Source organism: Erpetoichthys calabaricus, chromosome 6 (genome assembly GCF_900747795.2).
Source record: "Erpetoichthys calabaricus chromosome 6, fErpCal1.3, whole genome shotgun sequence".
Lineage (NCBI taxonomy): Eukaryota > Metazoa > Chordata > Cladistia > Polypteriformes > Polypteridae > Erpetoichthys > Erpetoichthys calabaricus.
The window spans coordinates 54,539,810-54,557,170 of NC_041399.2; the positions used below are offsets into that span (position 1 = coordinate 54,539,810).

Sequence of the window (17,361 nt, forward strand, 5' to 3'; positions counted from 1 at the left end):
GACTTTACCATAAGTACTTCTCTGTGCTTTAGTGATGAAACACCCAAACATATCCTGCATTATTTTTTGTCCAAATCTGCCTGTTAAGTGCTCTTGTGTCTCCCTAAACGTTAAATAGTGGAAGAGAGAGCATGATGTGTAACCATACCTGCAGTCAAATCTTCAGATAGCCTTTGGTTAATTTTTGTGACCAGGGAAGAGATGCTCACTGTATGTAACACACTGAACATCTCGACAGTTTCATTAGAGGAGGTTGTGATGTTTAGCACAGCACAGATACTTATCATCAACAGCACACATCTCAATGTATATCGGGATTTGTATCATTATTATTATTTCCTTTCTGCTCTTTACTGTCACTGAGTCCTATAGTGTGAAACTTGTTCCACTGATGGAACTGCGCACTACAAGTGGCAGACATCAGGGGCCTCTTCTGTCCACTCTTTACTCCTTCACATGGCTGCCAACCTTTCATACTGCAAAGAGGTAAAAGATTTGAAATGTTATGTCCACCTTGGTATCATTCTGGGTGGGTTGGGTTGCTGTACAGGCCCTCTCCATTTGCAACCCCTTGTTAACAGCCCTTTCTAAAGTTGTTGAAGCTTGTGATGGGCTGTGGTCAGAGGTGGGTAGAGTAGCCAAAAATTGTACTCAAGTAAGAGTTGCGTTACTTCAAAATAATATTACTCAAGTAGAAGTAAAAAGTAGTCATCCAAAAAATTACTCAAGTAAGAGTAAAAAAGTATTTGGTGAAAAGACTACTCAGAGTAACTGTTTGATCATAATAAATGATTTCTTTTTTAGAAATGTTGTAATAAGACAGACAAAAATCTAAAATAATGTGCAAATTCTGCTATTTCCAAATAATAAAATAAAAAATGAGTAAAAATAAATAACATCTTTACAAAATAAAGATGCACAAATAACACAAAGTTCCAAATCTCGGTTTTTCACAACAAAGCTTTTGAAGCCAATACCTACAGTAGGTAACATGTATGTTTGAACAGTGCAAACTACTTACAGTGACAAGATATACAGTACACTGATGGTATAATGCTGTATATTCACTTGCTCTCCAAATAGCACAGCTGATAGAAAATAACATTAGAACAAGCCAGCTTGTGCACGTACAACAAGTCTTACCTTGACTGTCTGTGTCTGTGCATGTTTGGTTAAAACGTGCTTGTTCTTCACTCAGTAAAGTGATGGTTAAGCTTCAGCAGGAGTTGGCTCTCATTTTTCATCTATTCTTTCTTTCCCTGTCCACTGTCTGTGAGGAGTTTGTGCCGCTATGCTGCCATAGTTTGTGTGTGATCATGTGACTGCATGGCTACGTCTGATTGGTGAAACGGAGCCATGTGATTATTGTTGCTACGTCTGTTTGGTGAAATGGAGTCTTGTGATTATTGTTGCTATGTCTGATTGGTGAAACAGTCATGCAGTAGATCCACTGGCAGCTTCTCTCTGGCAAAAATATAGTGTATATAATGGAGAAAAAGTAACAATTCGAGTGTTTCCCAATGTAGCAGAGTAAGAGTAGCTTTTTTTCTTTACAAATGTACTCAAGTAAAAGTAAAAAGTATGGTGCAGTAAAACTACTCTTAGAAGTACAATTTTTTTAAAAAGTTACTCAATATAATTCAGAAGGTTGACATCAAATGTTTTTATATTGTTCTGCTTACTTCCTAAAGCTAACATACAGTGGATTCAGAAAGCATTCAGACAACTTCACTTTCTGGACACCTTATTTGCATTGTACATTTAATTTTGAACAGATGCATTTGCCATTTTTACCCATCAGTCTTCACTCATTGATCCATAAAGACAAGGCAAAAACATGTTTTCAGAAAGGTTTTCAAATGTAATAATAAGTAAAAACTAAAATCTCTCATTTATATAAGTATTCAGACCCCTAATTCAGCACTTTATAGAAGACCCTTTGACAGTGTTTACAGCGTCAAGACTTATTGGGAAAGTCTCTACAAGCTTTGCACACCTGGACTTGTTTATCCCGTTCTTCTTGGCAGATCCTCTCAGGCTCTGTTAGATTGAATGGGAAGCATCTGTAAACGGCCATCTACGGGTCTCTCCACTGATGCTCTATATGGGGTGTAAGTCTGGGCTTTGCCTGGACCACTCAAGGTCCTGAAAGCACTCCAGCATTGTCTTGACTGTATACTTTGGGTCATTGTCAGGCAGAATGGTGAATCCCTCACCCCAGTCTGAGGTTCTGTGCACTTTGAAACAGGTTTTCTTCAAGGATTTCTCTGTATTTGGTTGCATTCATCCTTCCCTCAATTCTGAGCAGTCTCCCTGTCCCTCCCACTGAGAAGCACCCCCGTGTGTAGCATGATGCTGCCACTGCAGAGCTTCACTGCAAGAAGGGTATTAGGCTGGTGATGAGCAGTGCCTTGTCTTTGCCAGACTTAGTGCTTGGGGTTCTGTCCAAAGAGTTCAGTTTTTGTCTTACCAGACCAAAGAAACTTTCCTCATGCACGCAGAGTCCTTTAAATGTCCTTTGGCAAAGTTTTACTCAAGTGTGACTTCCATCTAGCCACTGTAAAATAAACACCTGATTGATGGAGTGCTGCAAGATGGTCATTTTTTCCAATAGGTTCTTCCATCTCAGAAGAGGTTTTCTGTATCTCTCTGTTAGAGTGATAACTGAGATATTCTTAGGTATCTGATATATATAATTCCAAAGCAGTTGAACGTAACTAAGAAAGATTTTTTAAGAGAAAACTTTACTGATTCAGTTATAAAGTGCTTCACTTACAGGTCAGCCATACTGTATATTCGCTCCAGTTCCTTAATTCTCTGTGAAACATCTCACAATTAACAATAAGTAAACATAAACTGTAATGTAAGGGAGTGTTTGATAATTACTTAGTTTTTGGTCACTTCCATGACCAAGGGCTATCTTACTAATTTGCTTGGTTTGGCCAGAGAGACAACTTTAGAAGGAATTTTGGTGGTTCCAAATTTAGTCTGTTTCATAATGAGGCCATTATACCCCTGAGAACACTCACCAAAATTTAGAAAATATTTTTTACCCTTGCCCTGATCAATCCCTCACCAGAATTTACTCATGGAAGTCTAGAGACTCCATTGGGCTCCATGGAATGGGTATTATCCTGACATGCATTATGAATTTTGGGATCTTGTATGCACAGGTGTGTGCTTTCCTAGTACAGTTTGGCAGAGGTGGACTCTAGTTAAGTTCTAGACGCATCTCAAGTATAATTAAAGCAAGCAGATTGCATCTGACTACAATTTGGGGTGCCACCGCAAAGGGTCTGAATACTTATATAAATGTGAGATTTCAGCTTTTGATTTTTAATACATTTTCAAATCTTTCTGAAAACATGCTTTCAGTTTGTCAATATGGTTATTGAGGGTAGATTGATAAGCAAAAATGGTACATTTATCTATGAAAAATTAAATCTTCAACACAATAAAGTGTGCAGAAAGTGAAGGGGTCTGATTGCTTTTTGAATCCACTGTAATTCTAGTGCACTGGAAATATACTGCATTCTTGTAATGTACTAAATTGTTTCACTGCTTATTGGTTTTTGTCTTTTACGTATAGTACAAGGTCTAATCTTCCAAAACAAAATCACCTTTTCCCTGAATACATAAAAGCAGTGACTCTTTTATCTGCAAGTCTGAAGGTTGTCAAAATGGACGACTGCCTTTTACAAGCAAGTGCAATTCCATTAATGTCGGTAAAATTATACTATTTAAAAATCAAGGAAATACATGAACCACATTGTGGCACTAATTCATATTAACTGTAGGTTAAAAAATCATTTATGAATTACTGGTCACTTAGTATCCTACAACAAAGTACATCTCAGTCTGTAGAGTAATCACATCATGTATAGTAATTTAATGTTTATGCAGCTGTACCCCAAAGCTTTACTGAGTACTTCGACAAGAGGATGCCTGTTAGCTAACTATGCAGTAATATCAAGGTACTGACCCTGTAGGAGCTCTGTTTGAAATTAAAATGGTAAACTGCAGGTAGACTGACAGTTAGCTGAAAGAGTATGAAGAATAAAGTGTGAAATTAGGAAATTAAGTCTACTATCCTGAAGCATCGTAACATTGTACCGAGCCATTACATACTGCATACTATTAAGGTGCAATAGAAGGTAGCACAGCAGCGTGGCTTCTGAAATTCTGCACTTTAGAATGATTGGTGACCCTAATTTGTCCCTGCAGGAGTGTGTATGAGTATCCCCTGTCATGCGCTGGGGCCCCTTGTCCAGCTCTGCTGTTGTCTTCTTCTTTTGGCTGCTCCCGTTAGGGGTTGCCACAGTGGATCATCTTTTTCCATATCTTTCTGTTCTCTGCATCTTGCTCTGTCACAACAATCACCTGCATGTCCTCTCTCACCACATCCATAAACCTTCTCTTAGGCCTTCCTCTTTTCCTCTTACCTGGCTGCTCTATCCTTAGTATCCTTCTCCCAATATACCCAGCATCTCTCCTTTGCACATGTCCAAACCAACACAATCTCACCTCTCTGACTTTGTCTTCTAACCGTCCAACTTGAGCTGACCCTCTAATGTATTAATTTCTAATCCTGTCCATCCTTGTCACACCCAGTGCGAATTTTAGCATCTTTAACTCTGCTACCTCCAGCTCTGTCTCCTGCTTTCTGGTCAGTGCCACTGTCTCCAACCCATATAACATAGCTTGTCTCACTACCATCCTGTAGACCTTCCTTTTCACTCTTGCTGATACCTGCCTGTCACAAATTATTCCTGACACTCTTCTCCACCCATTCCACCCTGCCTGCACTCTCTTTTTCACCTCTCTTCCACAATCCCCATTACTCTGCACTGTTGATCCCAAGTATTTAAACTCATCCACCTTCGCCAACTCTACTCCCAGCATCCTCACCATTCCACTGACCTCCCTCTCATTTACACACATGTATTCTGTCTTGTTCCTACTGACCTTCATTCCTCTCCTCTCTAGAGCGTATCTCCACCTCTCTAAGGGTCTCCTAAACCTGCTCCCTACTATCACTACAGATCACAATGTCATCAGCAAACATCATAGTCCACAGGGACTCCTGTCTAATCTCGTGTGTAAACATGTCCATCACCATTGCAAATAAGAAAGAGCTCAGAGCCAAACCCTGATGTAATCCCACCTCCAACTTGAATGCATCTGACACTTCTGCCGCAGACCTCACCGCTGTCATGCTTCCCTCGTACATATCCTGTACAACTCTTACGTACTTCTCTGCTTCTCCCGACTTCCTCATACAATACCATAGCTCCTCTCGAGGCACCCTGTCATATGCTTTCTTCAGGTCCACAAAGGCACAATGCAACTCCTTCTGGCCATCTCTAAACCTCTCCATCAACATCCTCAGAGCAAACATTGCATCTGTGGTGCTCTTTTATGAAACCATACTGCTGTTCACTAATTATCATCTCACTTCTTAACCTAGCTTCTACTATTCTTTCCCATAACTTCATGCTGTGGCTCATCAATTTTATTCCCTTGTAGTTACTGCAGTCCTGCACATCCCCCTAATTCTTAAATATCGGCACCAGTACACTTCTCCACTCCTCAGACATCCTCTCACTTTCCAAGATTCCATTAAACAACCTGGTTAAAAACTCCACTGCCATCACTCCTAAACACCTCCATGCTTCCAAAGGTATGTCACCTGGGCCTTTCCATTTTTCATCCTCTTCATAGCTGTCCTTACTTCCTCCTTGCTAATCCGTTGCACTTCCTGATTCACTATCTCCACATCATCCAACCTCTTCTCTCTCTCATTCTCTTCATTCATCAGTCTCTCAAAGTACTCTTTCCATCTGTTCAACACACTCTCCTCGCTTGTGAGTACATTTCCATCTTTATCCTTTATCACCCTAACCATCTGCACATCTTTCCCAGCTCGGTCCCTCTGTCTAGCCAATCGGTACAGGTCCTTTTCTCCCTCCTTAGTGTCCAACCTCTCATACAACTCATCATACGCCTATTCTTTAGCCTACGCCACCTCTCTCTTCACCTTGCGTCTTATCTCTTTGTACTCTTGTCTACTTTCTGCATCTCTCTGACTATCCCACTTCTTCTTTGCCATCCTCTTCTTCTGTATACTCTCCTGTACTTCCTCATTCCACCACCAGGTTTCCTTTTCCTCCTTCCTCTTTCCAGATGTCACGCCAAGGACCCTTCTTGCTGTCACCCTTACTACATCTGCTGTAGTTTCTCAGCTGTCTGGTAACTCTTCACTGCCACTCAGTGCCTGTCTCACCTCCTCCCTAAACTCAACCTTGCAGTCTTCCTTTTTCAACTTCCACCATTTGATCCTTGGCTCTACCCTCACTCTCTTCTCTTCTTGATCTCCAACGTCATCCTACAGACCACCATCCCATGCTGCTTAACTAAACTTTCCCCTGCCACCACTTTGCAGTCCTCAATCTCCTTCATATCAACTCATCTGATGTTCCTCCCTCTTCTTAAAATACGTATTCATCACAGCCATGTCCATCCTTTTGGCAAAATCCATTATCCTCTGACCTTCTTCATTCCTTTCCTTAACACCATACCTACCCATCACCTCCTCGTCTCCACTGTTCCCTTCACCAACATGCCCATTGAAATCTGCTCCAATCACCACTTTCTGTCCCTTGGGTACACTGTTCATCACTTCATCCAACTCACTCCAAAAATCTTCTTTCTCACCCATTGCACACCCAACTTCCGGTGCATATGCACTAACAACATTCATCATTACACCTCCAATTTCCCGCTTCATAATTATTAGGCTCTAAATCTTCATGGCCCTGTAATGGAGTAGGAAGGTTTAGTGAAAAACAATTGCATTGAAATTCTGGTGTGCTGTATAGTTTGCACTAAAAAATTTAAACTTGAGGCAAAACATATGTTAAAAATAGTAATGATTTTATAGGCTTGAGGTATTTTTAATCACTTAAAAATGAAATTAACTCATATTAAAACATTTTCTATCTTGATTTGAAAGTTAGCACAGATTACATTTATTAAAGAATGTTTAGTGAAGAAGCAAATCTTTATGAGCTTTCATATAACAAACCACAAGAATGAAACAGAACACTAAAATAATGCTTGAGTCTGGGGTGTGAAGCGGACAGGGTGTGCAGTAAGTTACAAATATATGCAAAAATTTAAAGAGAGCTCTCCGGAACTTTTTGTATATTGTACATTAAAGGCAACAATCCAAAACCCAAACCTTATAATTATAATTTCCTTTGACTAAATACCAAAATGTTATATTTATTCAAAAGTGTGTATGGTACATGCAAGGAATTTAACTGCTATCCAAATAACAGATGATTCCAAAGCACTGCAGGTTTTTTCATCAATGTTGTGTAAAAATGAACACATCTGTTAAGCAAATGCTGCTCATATAAAATTCTCCTTTGTAAATGAAAAATATAAAAATAGTAATAGAAATCTAAAAAAGTATACTGACACTACTCCTGAATTTAAAAGTACCATATGTAAAGTTCATTTTTATCATGACAGGAATGAGCACACTCATTCATGCATTGACACTCGCTAATACTGGGCCAGCTGAGGGTCTCCAGTTTATCTACCCTTGCATGCCTTTGGGATGTTGGAGGGAACGGGAAAAACTGTTTGAGTACAGGGAATTTATTGAGTGTAATGAAATAAGAATAATCTTCATGTTTTTTGTTATCGGGCTGATGAAAGCACATTAGGTAGCAGGCAAAAATCCAGTTCCAAAGGACAGGCCTGGATCAAAGTACTAGTAAATAAATAAAAAAGAATCAAACATGAGAACCAAAACAGTATTCAAAGATCTTCATCAAAAACCACAAACAGATATCAAGAAAGCCAATGGAAAACAAGCCATAACAAAATCACTGTTATACATTTTAGTTTGTGGATATAAGGAATCATTTGGGCACTTTATTGTTTTGACATGTTTCTTTATTTCTTACTAGAATTTTTCTTTTATTTTCAAAAAACAATATTATAATGACATACGGCTCAATCAAAACAAATACAGTTGAGTCTCGCTTATCCGACATAAATGGGCAGGCAGAACGTCGGATAATGGGAGGTGTTAAGAAAAAGCCTATTAAACGTCAAACTATGTTATAATTTTACACATTACGAACCTAATAATCGTGTTTTACAACAAAACAACAGAAAAAATTAACTGAAAAAATGAACTTAGCAACAAAAAACAGACTACACTCACGCTCGCAACTTGCAGTTCTTGTTGCCGATTGATGCATTTTTTTGGGGTTTTTTTTGCGGTGGGACATTGGATAATACGGAATGTCAGATAAGCGAAGGTCGGAATGTCAGATAAGCGAAGGTCGGATAAGCGAGACTCTGCTGTAATAAAATAAGATACAAGTGTTTACTTTAAAATCAGTACAAAGAGAACAAAAGATAAATAGAAATTCAAATGAAAAAGCAAATAAAACACGATTCAACCTCCATCCAAGAGAAAGAGAGAGGAACAAGCAGAAAAATCCCATCTCAGTTTTTTTAAATATAATAGTACAATCAATAGCATAAGAGGGCCTGGCCTGCTTATTCTGAAATTCTGTTAATGAATTCTTGCTATGTTTTAAAAAGGTCTAAGAGAGAATTTGATTTTCTAATATTTAATTATATAGAATGCTGCTTACCCACTGAGTTATTGTTAATGAACTCTTGCTATGTTTTAAAAAGGTCTAAGAGAGAATTTGATTTTCTAATGTTTAATTATATAGAATGCTGCTTTCCCACTGAGTTATTGAGGGTGGGTTGTGAATATTGTTATTGACAGATTTGAAGTTATTGTAACACCAAGGCAATCTGAGAAGTATGTAAAGAGTTTTGTCCAAAATGATGCTAATTTAGGTCTTTCCCAAAACATGTGGCATAGTGATGCTGCAGCTAGATGGCATCACCCGAAAGTTAGATCTTGTTCAGGATACATTTAGACAATTTCAAACTAATTATATGTGATTAATGAAAGATTTTGAGTTGAATTATGGCATGCTTAACACAAATATAGAGCTGGAATGTATTCTCTGTATGGATGAGTTCCACTTTTTTCTGAGAGGTCAATTAAAACATCCCTTTCTCACCATTGTCTAGGATTACTGAAGATAGATTCTTGAAATATTATTATATATTGGTGAAATTCTGTCTAACTCTTCTTCAAGCTGAACCGTTATTGCCTCAGAGGTAGATATGAATGAGACATGTAGAATATTGATGTTTCTTTTAACAAAATGTGTAACTGGAAAGTTACATTTTGAAGTCTAATTGTTCAAAAGACTGTCTATTTAAAGATCTCTAAATGTCTTAATCCCTAGTGTTTTCCATAGGTTAAATACCAAGTAGGTGACCCTGTGTTAGGATATAGAGGAATGGATGGATGGTTTGACAAGGTTGACAAAAGGTGATTTTCATGTATTGGAGCAATAGGTAAGAGTTTCTCTACCTTAAAATAGATTCTATATTGGTTTAATCTTTTAAGTAATTGGTGGACAACTGGATTTCTGGTAAATTAACAATAGCTAGTATTGATCTAAGCAGAGATTAGCGCATATAAAGAAGATTTAGAACAAGACTTGTTTTCCATTGCAAGCCAGGCCTGTGTCAATTCATGAATTCCTGCAGATTTACAAGAGTTGATTGTGCATATAATAGCTGTCCAGTAGGATAATCGAAAGTTAGGTAGTGCCATGCCATCTTCTGATTTTGGTCTTTGCCTTTTGATATGCGACAATTTTGAATTCCAGGGTAATGATATTATGATTGAGTGTAATTTCTTAAAGAATGATTTGTTGATCTATATAGGCATGCTCTGGAATGACGCTTTTTAAGACAATTTAATTTAGAAGGTGACACTGACTTTCTTCTGTGAACTTGTGTGTGACTTAAGATCTGAAAATAAGGAATATTCTAGGCAGTCTGACTCCAAAACTCAAATGACTGGTTTCCAACTGAAAGGCCAAGATTGTTATTTTTTCAAAAATATTCTCTTAAATTTCCCAAAATATACAAAAAATGTCATTCCAGGGATAGGAACCAAAAAACGTTTGGCTATGAATGACAAGGCCAAGCAAATATTTTATAAATTAAGACATTTATTAGCAAAAACCAAACTCAAAAATATATATAAAAAATGCTTGATAAAGTAAAAAGGGTATGCCTAAAAGTTACCCAGAGAAATAAAGTCCCAATCTGAATATCAAAACCACAAAAACGAAAGCAAAACTCAGAACCCATCCAAAAAAAGGCCTCTAAAATGCTCTACAAAAGGCAAGCTAGAAAGTTCACAGGCCAGCACAGAAGAGGCTCATCTCACACTGGCTTTCCTCAGAAATCTACCTACAGGACAGAGCCTGAGCTGCCTTTGAGAGTTCAAAAAATGTAGTTTAAATATATATAAAAATGTCTTACAAGGGAAATTAAATCAATTAAAATCCCAAATTGTAATCTTTATAAATAGAGCTTTTTTATTTTATAAAAATAGTGGAATTAACAAAAATGCTCAAAACAGCAAAAAGCAAGTAAACAAGTCCCAGTACTAATTCTTTAGAAAAAAAAAACAAAGACAGCAGAAATAATCAGAAGCTCTAAGAAAAACACATATACACACAAAAAAATTACACTGCTGCTGAACTCTTCCCTCTGGGCTACTTATCAAGCCAGAGTGAGGACCCAGGAGTGATGTTAAGGTGCCCCACCTCATGCTCAACCTACAAAGTACAAGGAACAGGTTACATTAATAGAGACAGTGCACAATTATCAGATCACATTAAAAATTACCAAAAATAACAAAGACACGAGAATCAATAACACCAAATAAACAAAACAAAACTATATATATAAAAAAACATGAAATACACACAACTTCAACCCAATACTTAACAGGCGAGATATAAAGACAGACCACCCCTTGGGGAGAGACCCACAAAATAAAATGAAGATGACTACTAAGTAGTTTGATAATTATTAATAAACAAACAAACAACGTAAACATAAAAAACATAAAAACTTGAAGAACTAACACAATTAACAACAAATAAACATGAAAACAAAATAAATATAGTATTTCAGCTGTGTGATGTTTATAACTCTGCATGGATCAGTGGCAAGACATTTCTCTCAGTCAATGTCAAAGTCTGTTAGACAGTTATAGGAAATTCCTACTTGAGGAGGCAATACCAGCTATCAGAGCCAAAGGTGTGCTTACATTTTCCAAAGATGGACACGACATATCTTTTCATTTTTTGTTGACTAAATTATTGCAAAATCAACTTTTCATTGTATTTTTTTTTTCAATACCAATCTAAGAATCATCTAAAGATATTGTTTAAATTAAGTTAAAATCTTGATATCTCCACTTTAAAAAAGAAAAAAACTTTTTATGGGGCGTGCTTACTTTTTCACTTGGCTGTATTGTATATAGCTTCACATATTTATTAATATTACCAACTCTAGACTTACTTTAAAGTAGCACTTATGAAGCACAATGTGACAAGACAAAAAACAATTATTTTTATAGATTAACTGGGACTGGGCTGAAATGTATAAAACATTTTTAAGAAATTGTTGAAAATGTGCCATTCTTGATCTGACTCGTTGCAGTGGCACCACTTTGTACTGAAAGCCAAGACTAACCTATGGAACAGCTGGTGAGTGCATGTTTATGAAGAAATAGGCTGTTATACGTCCATTCCTTATGGATTCCATTCACAAGCCTTCCTTTAATAACTTAAAAAAAAATCTTGATTCAAAGACAATATTTGAACGCCCTTGGAAAATATGTACTTTTGGGGTATTGCCTGTTGTGGTCTGTATGCTACAATGAAATGAGCCCGGTAACATCATGAGGAGTTCTGTAGCGTATATATATATATATATATATATATATATATATATATATATATATATATATATATATATCTATTGATTACATAAACTTGATGTGCGCTCCACCTGTTACTCGGCAAACATCGATGCGATAATCGAGCTCGGACCAGACTCTCCGAAGCATATCTGCCGTGATCGTGTTTATAGCTTCAGTAATGCGTTCCTGCAGATCATCCATAGTTGTGGGTAGTGGAGGTACGTACACTCTGTCTTTCACGTACCCCCAAAGGAACAAAATGGACTTGTTAGTAGGTGGATTCACATGAAATTTGTGTCTGAAAGCACGCTGCACAGTCACAACACTTTTTGTTGTATGAAATTCCAACACACACCAGCTGTGTTGCTGTTGGGTGAGCGCCATCTTGAATTTCACGGTCTGCTAGTGGTATAAGAATAAGAATACAGAAGAATCTGCGGCAAAAGGAAGAAATGTTTTGAGTTAATGTATTTGCTGTCATCTTATTTATAAACATATTCCAATAAGTTTTGATTTTGTAACCATTTAAAATCAAGGAGTGTTTTTGTGTGCACCCTGTATATAAATATATATATATAAATATATATATAAATTTATATATGATTTTTTATATATATATATATATATATATAATCCTCTTTAATAAAATCCCTTTGTGCGTCCAGGTGTCTGTGTGTGTGTGTCTTCTGGTGAAGTGCGCATGCGCAGGGCACGGTGCAATGCGCGATATTACTGTCAGAGAAAGTTACAGGCGTTTTATGGAAATACAAACCAGTATTACTGCTAGAGGAAATTAAAGGTACACAATACAGTGACGCATATTACAGCCACGTACAAGCCAGTATTACTGTCAGAGGAGATTAAAGGCATATTACCGACGCGCACGCCTGTATTACTGCCTGAGAAAATTAAAGGTATATTACGGACGTACAAGCCAGCGGACGTACAAGACAGTATTACTGTCACAGAAAATTAAAGACACGCAATACACGGCGGCAGCCCATGAAGAACGGTCAGCTCAGCAAGTAAACATCAACAAAAGACAGGCTGAAAAAAAGAAAAATATGACCAACAAAAAGAATGAGGTCAAAGTCCCTTGCCATTTAATATAGATTGTTCCTACTAATGTTTATGCACTACTGTTCTAGCGCCCGTTATTGTAACGGGCTAAATGACTAGTATATATATAATATAATATATATAAATAGAATATATAGACCTCAAATTTTAATGATACCAGGGCAATGCAAATCCTGTTGGATGATGGACTTTTTAAATGACGGCTTGGAGGAGCCAATCCTCCATGAGGGCTACATCTGCAGGAGATCCCAGCTGATCCAGCACCTCAAGCTCAGGGTTGCTGAACTGGGAGAGATGTTGGCTGGCCTATGTTGTAGTAGAGAATTGGCGGACCTGGCCCAGGTAGAGATAGTGTGCACCCCTAAGGTGGCATGTGAGAAGATTCCAGACCAGACAGGTAGAGATAAGTGGGTCTTGGTCACAAGGTGTAAGGTAAAGGGTGCACACTGTCTAGGGGCATCAACCCTCCTGGAGGTGTCAAACTGTTTTCTGGTCCTTGTGAAGCTGAACAGTGTCTCTCTGAAGATTCTAAGGTGGTGGACAGGGATAAGGAGCCCCAACGGGTTACCTCAAAAACTGTTCCCGGAAAGAGAGGTTGTGAGCTCTGGTTTGCTCCGGAGACCGAGAATCTCTCTGTGTGTTGCCTTTTGGGTGCACAGGTGGGAGACCTCCCTGGGAGGGTGGATAGGCTCTTGACCAGATTTGGGGAGGATCCAGTTATCATTGTCCATGTTGGAACAAATGACATGCGTTAGGGTAGTCTGTTAGTTCAATACAAATTTAAAGAGTTAAGTGCCAGACTGAGGATCAGAACTAACAAGGTAGTCTTTTCTGAAGTTCTGCCTGTGCCGTGTGCCAGTCCAGGTAAGATTAAGGAGATGAGAAGGCTTATTGTGTGGCCCAAATCTTAGTACAGGGTATAACAGTATAGGTTTATGGGGCATTGGGACTCCTTTTGGAACAGATGGGACCGTGATAGGTTACATCTGAACCGGATGGGCACCAATGTATTGGGGAGGCATATGAGTAGGTTAGTGGAGGATTGTTTAAACTAGGGTATGGGGGGGCAGAGAGTTAGAACAGGTAAGGTTTAGAACTGTACATGGAGGAACAAACAACAGTGAAAAATAAAAATCCATAGTAATGTATATTCCAACCCAATGTTTAAATGTAAAAGTAAAATGAGTACCATATTAAAAATAACTTGCCTTAATGGTAGAAGTATCACAAATAAAACAAGTGAGTTGGAGTTTTATGCAGAGGAGAGTAATTATTAAATAAAGCAGTAACTGAAACTTGGCTAATTAACAAAGTTATGGATGAGTATAACAGAGGGATACACATTTTTAGGAAGGATAGACAGAACAGGAAAGGAGGTGGGGTTGCTAATTTTGTCAAAGTTTAGATGCATGTCCTCTTCAGTTGGATAATGAGCCCCATCTTAATGAGGATATCTGGCTTTGTCTGGAAAGCTTTAGGGAAAGAGGCCTTATTTTAAGAGTGTGTTATAGACCGCCCAATGCAGACAGTAATTTCAATGCACATCCATTTTGTAATATTTAGTCTTTAAACAGAAAAAAGAGAAAATGTTTCAATAGACTGTTTCAGATGTATGGATCATTAATGTAAAGCTGATTGCTGGATTGTCATATAAAGATGGAAGACTTAAGTTGTGCATAAGGTTTGGAGTATTTTAGCTTTTAGGTTGGAATGAGTTACTTTTTATCACAGGGATGATATGATGAAAGTGCAGTAAGAGGTGTGTGAATTATAATGCAGTTTTCTATTTTTGAGCACTTGGTTTTCATCTTTACTTAGTTTTGATGAGCATCATCTAGGATAGTTCCAAAAAAAAAGAAGGTAATCTGTGATCTCTCTGCCTCTGAAACTGTCAGGAATATAATAAAAGCAAAACAATTATTGAGCTGGTTGGGCTAGAGTGTTGTGTGTGTATTTTTAGGATTTTTATAAACAATGAATCTTGATTATTGACGCAGCTAACATTTTGCCAACTCTGTTTCAGACGCTGTTTTCTAACATTGAAGAAATTCTGCTTATACACAAAGACTTCTTGGCCATGCTGGAGGAGTTCCTGCAACCAGAGCCAAATGCACATCATGAACTCGGGCACTGCTTCCTTCGATTTGTGAGTGGTTTTCATCTTGCTTAATGCGGAGAACTGTCTGTCTGTCTGTCGCAAAGTTTAGGAAAATGAACAGATGGATGAATGCAATGCTCATATCCCAGATTGGCTACTCTCTGTATGTAGCTAATGTGCTGTTCTCATGTCTGTGTGGGTATTTCTCCTGGTAATCCTAAATATGTGTATGTTACATTGATTTGCAACTTCATCTTGACCAAGCATAAGAAAATATCGATATGTGCATGTGTGTGCCATCTGATGGCTTGGCACCTTGTCCAGAGTTTATCCCTGTTTTATGCGTGATATCCTGGTGACCTGGGGCCTCATGCATAACGGCGTGCGTAGAATTCGCACTGTAAAATAACGTAAGCACAAAAGCCGAAATGTGCTTACGCACAGAAAAATCCAGATGCAGGAATCTGTGCGTTCGCCAACTTCCGCGTTCTTCCGCTACATAAATCTCGCTCAGCGTGCTGTCCCGCCCCAACTCCTCCCAGAATTACGCCTCTTTGAATATGCAAATCAATACAGTATAAATAGCCCTTAAGCCCAGCGTTCTGTGAAAAGGCAATGGCAAAAGTACAAGGAAAAATAGAAGAATTTCAGCGAATACCAAATGGAGGCAAAGAAAAACGTCCTATTTGTTGGTTTAAACAGTTATATAAGCAACAAAAGGAAGTTGATCGAGTGACATAGCGTGTCGGAGAAACTCGAAAGCTCAAGTTCACAAAGTCGCACAGTGCCCGAAATAAAAAGTTGTCACATATCAAAGTCGGCGTGAAAAGGCGACTTGTAGCCCACCGTCTGAGTGTCATATGAAAGCTTATTAGGGTACAGTGAAAAAAAAAAAGGCACACAGTGTGAAAAAAGCATGAAATGTCAACTTTAATCTCAAAATTTCCACTTTAATCACATAGTTTATTTTGTCATTAAAGTAGAACATCATAAACTTCATCTTAAAATCGTTTAATTTACTAGTTTCTCAAATCCCATCGTAACTAAAGTAGCATGTTAAATGCTTTGTTGTGTATTTGATCTTATATGTGCTCTTTGTGCCTGAATCACTACGTGCTCTTCCTCCGATAGGACACAGAATCCATTACGTTCGTAATATTACAGCTGTCTGAATAATTAAAACACTGAGAAGTATACGTGATATCATTTTCATAATGATATGAGTTAAAGCATGTTATTAAACATGGGAACACGGTGGCGCAGTGATTGTTCATGTCTTACAGCAAGATGCTTGCTGCGCCATGCGCGACCTTCAATGAAATGCTTTATTACAGAAGTACTGTCTTTTTCAAACGTACTAACCCCCAATTCCTGTCCTTACTTTTCTTTCTCCAAACACCCAATCACCACACAATCAGCTCTGTAATAGACGTTAAGCCATCTGTAAGCTTAAAACGCAGATTCTTCAAAACTTTTAAGGAACATCGAAATATCTTCGTAATGTTTAATTATTCTATCCATCTATCCTTCCAGTGTCGCGCCAGCCACAGCATGAAAACAGCGCGATGTAGGAACAATCCGTGAACGAAGCTCAAGCTTGCTAGCACTGCGGCACTGTGTAGTTAAAGTTAAAGTTTTATCTGTATAATATAATCAACATATTTTGCTGCATTTCATCTTAAAAATGATATCGTCATCATATGTAAATACGCGCTTTATAAAGTGGCTCAGGTTGTGCAATATTATAACTGTATCATAAGTACAATTACCTCACGGTAACTTGCAAGTACAAAAAATTCTACAAGGAGCACTTGATGGACTAATTGAGTGCGTGTATAGTTCTTGGGATGAAACTGTTTGTGAACCGCGAGGTCCGAACAGGAAAGGCTGTGAAGAGTTGGTCGGATGAGAGCAGTTCAAATAGCGAATGGCTGAGGCAGCGAGTGCTTGATGCTGTATACTGATAATTGTCTTTCCAATCGCTGTAGATCTGTGATTCACACTCGGATACAGTGATATAAATACTCTGAGTGGTGCAGTGAGAGTAATATGGAAAAAGATGATCTGCTGTGGCAACCCCTACAGATACAGTAATCCCTCCTCCATCGCGGGGGTTGCGTTCCAGAGCCACCCGCGAAATAAGAAAATCCGCGAAGTAGAAACCATATGTTTATATGGTTATTTTTATATTGTCATGCTTGGGTCACAGATTTGCGCAGAAACACAGGAGGTTGTAGAGAGACAGGAACGTTATTCAAACACTGCAAACAAACATTTGTCTCTT

At 38.1% G+C, this 17,361-nt stretch overlaps 1 protein-coding gene across 1 annotated transcript in view; it reads left to right on the top strand.

Annotated features, from left to right (window-relative positions):
* The window catches only part of prex2 (phosphatidylinositol-3,4,5-trisphosphate-dependent Rac exchange factor 2), a 547,559-nt gene that overhangs the window by 121,399 nt on the left and 408,799 nt on the right, over window positions 1-17,361 (top strand). Inside the window, 1 exon segment of the mRNA XM_028803602.2 lies at window positions 15,003-15,125. Coding sequence (XP_028659435.2) covers window positions 15,003-15,125 — 123 coding nt within the window.